Below are 6000 nucleotides of genomic sequence, written 5' to 3' on the forward strand. Positions count from 1 at the left end.
GTCACCCCATCTAGGATTCCTTACAGGAACACAACTATAATCTAACTTACTATTTTTCCTAAATTACTGGATATAAAGATGTATTAATCCAATGGTGGGAAACTGCCAAATCCTAACATCTATGCTGATCTCTCAAGGAGATCTTTAAAGGTCAGACATGGTAACTGTGTGTCTTGACCATGAAAAGTTATTTTGTAAAATGGTTTTATTCCCTAAGATTTGCTGGTCTCCAGACTTTTTGTGAATTAGACATGAGTGAAGCTCAGTATGCTAAGAAGCAACATTCAACAGAAGTGAAACTGAAGATAAACTTCCAAGGGCAGGATTTTCTGTTTATTCAGTTGCCAGAACTGGATGAGTATGTGCACTGGATGAAGTATCACGCAGAGGGGTTAACTCAGTTACGGTTTTCAGTTCTTCACTCTAAAACCTTAGAAGAGACAGTCCAACATCAACAACAGACCTTTGAAAGCTGCACAGCAAGGAATTAAAGCATGAAATCTAATCAGGTTAAGTGATCTAGAGACATATTTCTATATATTAGAACAAAAACAGGCAGATTGTTTCTGTGCATCTATCGGCAATTCCAAGACAAAGTTTGTTTGGCCATTAGAAATGTTGTATAAAATATAGTCTGCGTATCATCCAAATCTCTACCGCTACAGCTTCACTATCACTTTTAACAACTACATACTGCCAATTTGGAGACTCAGTGGAAAGCGATTTGAAATCATTTTTGATAAGCTATTCTAGTGAATGCACACGCACAGTAAATACACTCACCTCGTTGAGCCTGGCATCAATAACCACGATTTTTACTTTCAGGCTGCATACTCTATAACACAGCTATGTCCAATCCTTGTACCAAAGCTCCCAATGTATTGAAAACTGCTCTTAAAACATTTTCTTACCATGACATACTGCTTCAGTTGACCATCCTTATTACCCTTTATATCCTCTGTTTTCACGAAGGTTTTTTGGTGGTGGAACTGCTTTAACTTATTTATAACCTCTTACACCATTCCTACAGATTTGTCTTTTAATGCATAGGAAGGATGAAAGGCTACAAAAAGATGAGCTCTGGTAATCAAACCACTTCTGTTGACTGTAACGGGGGTCATTCTGTAAATCTAATTGAGGCCCATCATCTACCAGTAACGAATCAGCTCTCAGTCTGCTTCTTTCACTAGTCATTTCAAGCTGTAGCTGTAGTGTAAAATATGTAAGGAAATCGGCCGAGGGCAGTGCTGACTGAAGAGCACAAATTGATAATGTAGCCAAAACAAAAAGTGTCTCACAAATTGAAGCGTACCCATCAGGATACAACAGCGGCTTGCCTGGAACCGAAACATCGGCTTATTACAAGAGCATAACTAACAACAGTATATTAATATTTTGCAACACTGACTGCATAGCCAGACACTACTTTCGCACATCTTGCATAAGCATGTGAATGTGACCACAAAAAGAGGCTAAAAAAGAGGTGCGGTTGCACGCAGGAAGCATCCAAGCAACCAAGGTCTACCAGACCAGCGAGTCTTCCAATTCCCCGAAATTCCTCGGTACGTATGTGTGCGTGCACATCCGCACACAGGCGTGTACTCATCCACATTCAGTTGCAACAATGCCCGTCATTCGGCACGGATCCAGATTTGACTCTATCGAGCTAAAGCATTTGCCCTGAACCTGAAGACCTCTGGAAGGGTGCACAGACAGAACTGGAAAACTAAACGTGCTGGTAGCTGCTCCGCATCCTTTGCTGTGACTGTTTTTCTATTTTAAAATATCTACATTCGGTTTAGAGCGAGAGTCAGGGAAAAACAATTATTTAGTGTGAAGTATGTGAGTAGTAGCATCGGCTCAACCGCTGAGCCTCTACACTGCACTGGAATTTCACCTTCTTTAATTTCAGTCATGTGTGGCTGTGGGGAAGATACGACTTACCATTTCAAAGACAGCAAAAGGTTTAAGGACATTTCAACTCAAGAACTGGCTTCCCAGGAGATCCATTTACTTAATACATATTGTGACTTACAGATGAGGTGTGTCGCTTCCATTAACTACAATGCCAACTGCAGTTTCTACTTCCAGTTTGACTTCTTTAATGGCAAGTTAATGGTTCATACAAATTCATAGCAAAATAGATAAATTAAAATCATTGCAGACACATGCAAAGCTTTCAGCAAATTCACACCTCTCCCCACCATACTCCACAACCATTTTTCTTGCAGGACCAGTTACATTTCAACAGAAATTTTAACTTTCTAGTTCTTCGCAAACACTGAATCAAGCATTGAAAAGCAGAGAAATAAATTTTATTATGTCATTCAACTCTGCTGCAAAAATTTTTATTTCGCTAAATTTTTGTTTTTATTTCAAATGGCTCTACTCTCGGCGTCTAGCCTTAGTTTTGGCTGTTGTTCTCATCATGTTCCCCAGGTAAGTAACTCAAGCGCTCCTAGCACGGAAGAATAAAGTGCTATAAAACATGCCAGTACTACCTATGCAGTAGAACCAAGAATACTTGATGCCCTCCCAACAAGGTGATACAGCCACAATTCTTTCATAAGCATCAAATCCCAAGACTCCTTCTATAGCACACACGTTGAAAAAACATCATGAAAAAACCCACCATTCTGGACCCCAGAGCTACTTGGGTACTATATATACCAAACTGTTTTAACAGTAGTTGACTAATAGTGCAGCACAGATTACACACACAAGTTCTGCTATTGAAGAGTAAGACCTATTATGGATGTTGTGATTACACACCATTTAAACACCCTGAAAGGGAAAAAAAGACACCTTTTTTTCACTTGATACAAGCGTGATACAAACATGATACAGCTTTCTACTTAAATTAATATTGCAAGGTATATGTTGCTTGTATGGCACTTGGGCTACATGACAAAAAGAAAACAAACAGAAAAAACACTCCTGCTCAGCACATGGACATGATGACGAGGGGAATTTCCTTTTGCTGAGACTATTCATCATTTTTTTCATTTCAGCAGACATGGCTGTAAGAAAAATCAGCACAGGAGGAAGAAAACAGCTGGTTTTTAAAAGTTACTCCAGTACCAAGTTCTCTAGCACACAGGTGTATTAACAACCGTTTTTTTGGTTCTCTTACCAGTAAAACCTGCATACTCTTGTCTGACTGACCTTGAGCAATTCCAACAGCAAGCAGTTCTCCCAATAACAGCAGAGAGGTTTCGCCAGTTCACCAGCATGACTTGGACTTTCTTCACCGTTCCAAGCACCCGCATATGAAATCATAACCACATGCAGCACACAACTGTGCCGAGCTTACAAGGTTTAAAAAAATATTTTAAAAATCACAGAATAACAACCAGGAAAGAGTAGTAACCACCAGGAGTAACAGCCACCCGTACAAAGCGCTGACCGTAAATGGGGTAAGGCACTTCATCACGTTACAGTATGCCGCATAAGCGCAATGCTGAGACTATAGATCAACAATTGGAGAGCTGCATGATTTACCAGGAGAACAACAAAAAAAAAGGCATTGCTTTTCTTTTGAAGTTTCCATGACTACATGCAAGCAAGTTCTGCCATTTCAGGTGTTCATAAACTCATGTTATTAAACTTAGAGCATGTGAAATCCAGAAGACAGCCATGTTAATAATAGTCTCATCAGACTTCAGAGAAAGAAGGTTTCAGCTTTACCTAACCACCTGGCTTGAACTTTGTCCTCTGGTAACATCAATACTGACATAAGAAGTTAGACAGTAAAAATCAGCTGGCATATTAGCAACGAGGGAGCTCAACTACTCTCATGCTACAGGTAATTGTGGTCTAAATACTCGTCAAAACGAAAAGCATATTCACAAGAGCTGTCTGGAGTCAAAAAACAAAGCCATCAAAACGTAAAATTTTCAGGAAGAAATAAAACCTCTCAGCATTTAGGATCAGTGTCACCTTTCCACCCGCAATCCCCGTTTCACAGCTTTTCAGAGAAGAGGCCTCAAAGCCCGCGCACGGGGGTCCTCACTGCCGAGCCAGACACGGACACGCCACTCCCCCACGCGTGCCTCTCGACACCCTGATCAGCTAACGTGGGGTAACCGAAGGGGTGGCGCGGAAAACCGGGGTGCACTCACCGTTCCGACTTTCTTCATCAATAGGAACTATTGTGGCTGGAGGACCTGTTCTGGCCAATTTGCAATCTATAAAGATGAAAAGAGAAGTTATTTCCAATCCCAGAAGAATAATCTTAGGAGTTTTGTTGCTGTTTTTAAAACAAGTCAGCATAATCAGCGGACTGAAGACAAGTATTCACTTAAATACGATGTACGCACGAGCTACAACTGGTAGCTAAGTTACACTCACAGAGGATCAAAAGCTGAGCTGTTTGCTTATCCCTTACTCAGATAAACTTTATGAAGCAAGGGAGAATCTGTTGACAAAGGATTTAACATCTCAGATGCTGATCCGTATTTAAAACAAACATTTAAACAGCAAAAACTTAGCAAAGCTTGTTCCGTTATCTCTTATGCGCGCCTTCCTTTCCACACCACAAACACACACACGCTGAACCGTCGCCACGTACCACCACGATACAGTTTGACGGCTATGCTATAAAAGCTCTATAGAGATACCACCAGGGATCTCAGTGAAGCAAAAGTCCTTCCGGACAGAAATAATACGATGGTAATTTAACCCAAAGAAATAAGAAAGTAATGATTAAAAGGTATAAATTGTAATTAAAGCTTCACAACAGAAACAAGCATAATTTGAATTTAATTGCAACAAAAGGATTAATTAAAGAGAGTGAACAGAATTTTAATAACGCTCTAAGGAAAATAAAAATTAAAAACAGACGAGCAATGTTCAGGAAGTTACATTTCACCATCTTACCCTCATATTGCCAGTCTGGAGTCAAAAGTTTAGAGTCATCAATGGAAGCACAGCAGAATAACGAAAGAAAATAAGTAAGATTTTGTTGGTTTACTCAAAAGATAGATTCAAAGACATAAAGCAGTACATGCAGAGCTAGCAAATGCATAGGTGTAGTCTTAAAATATATAAAAGCATGTATACGACATGTAATGACTGTACTTAGTGAACAATTTGTTTTTCTACATTAAATAGAAGAAAAATATTACCTCTTTAAAGCATACAGAAATGAAAGTTTACAAGCACTTTTCATTTTCAGAGCGCCACACAGTACCACTAAAACAGCGTGATAGAAGACAAGCGTTCTCTTTCCCATTTCACCAGGGAGAACTGTATACGAGATTGCAGTCCACACTTTTAAAGACATTTAGACGTTCCTCCGATCCTCCTGACACGGCCCCGGCTGTGTCAGCAACGTGGATGGCTACACCCTACACCCATTTTCTAAGAATCAGAGAGTGGTTTGGGATGGAAGGAACCTTACAGATCGTCTAGCCCAACCCCCCTGCCATGGGCAGTGACACCTTCCACTAGACAGGCTGCTCAGAGCCCCGTCCAGCCTGGCCTTGAACTCTGCCAGGGATGGGGCATCCACACCTTCTCTGGGCAACCTGCTCCAGTGCCTCACCACCCTCGTAGGGCAGAATTTCTTCCTTAGAGCTAATCAAAATCTGCCCTTTTTCCATTTAAAGCCATTGCCCCTTGTCCTGTCGCTACAGGCCCTTGTAAAAAGTCCTTGTAAAAAGAAATGACAGCTTGAACGGGCTTCTAGCCAAGGAAAGAAACGCTGCAGTATCACTGTTGGTTGGTTGGGGGTTTTTGTTTGTTTGGTTTTTTGGTGTTTTTTGTTTGGTTGGGTTTTGGGGGTTTTGTTTTTTTTTGAGGGGTCTAAAAACTTTACACAAAAATCCCAACAGAAAATAATCTGCAAAATAAACACAAGAGTAAGCCGAAGTAAAAAGCTATTTCTGAGCTTATGGTAAAAATTACACATCCATCGACTTCAGAAAAACTGTGCAGCAGCTAATTACAGACTGTCATTACTCCAGCACAGACCAGACCAATGAAGGAAAAACAAAATAG

At 40.5% G+C, this 6000-nt stretch overlaps 1 protein-coding gene across 1 annotated transcript in view; it reads right to left on the reverse strand.

Moving 5' to 3' along the window:
* Positions 1-4187, reverse strand: part of LOC104624656 (protocadherin-15-like) — a gene marked incomplete at both ends in the record, with an annotated part of 143645 nt that extends 139458 nt beyond the window's left edge. The window contains one exon of the mRNA XM_010292087.1: positions 4122-4187. Within this exon, the coding sequence (XP_010290389.1) occupies positions 4122-4187 (66 nt within the window). The remainder of the gene's footprint in view (positions 1-4121) is intronic.
* Positions 4188-6000: the final 1813 nt, after the last annotated feature.

The sequence above is a fragment of the Phaethon lepturus genome, unplaced genomic scaffold (genome assembly GCF_000687285.1).
Source record: "Phaethon lepturus isolate BGI_N335 unplaced genomic scaffold, ASM68728v1 scaffold698, whole genome shotgun sequence".
In the NCBI taxonomy this organism is placed as follows: Eukaryota; Metazoa; Chordata; class Aves; order Phaethontiformes; family Phaethontidae; genus Phaethon; species Phaethon lepturus.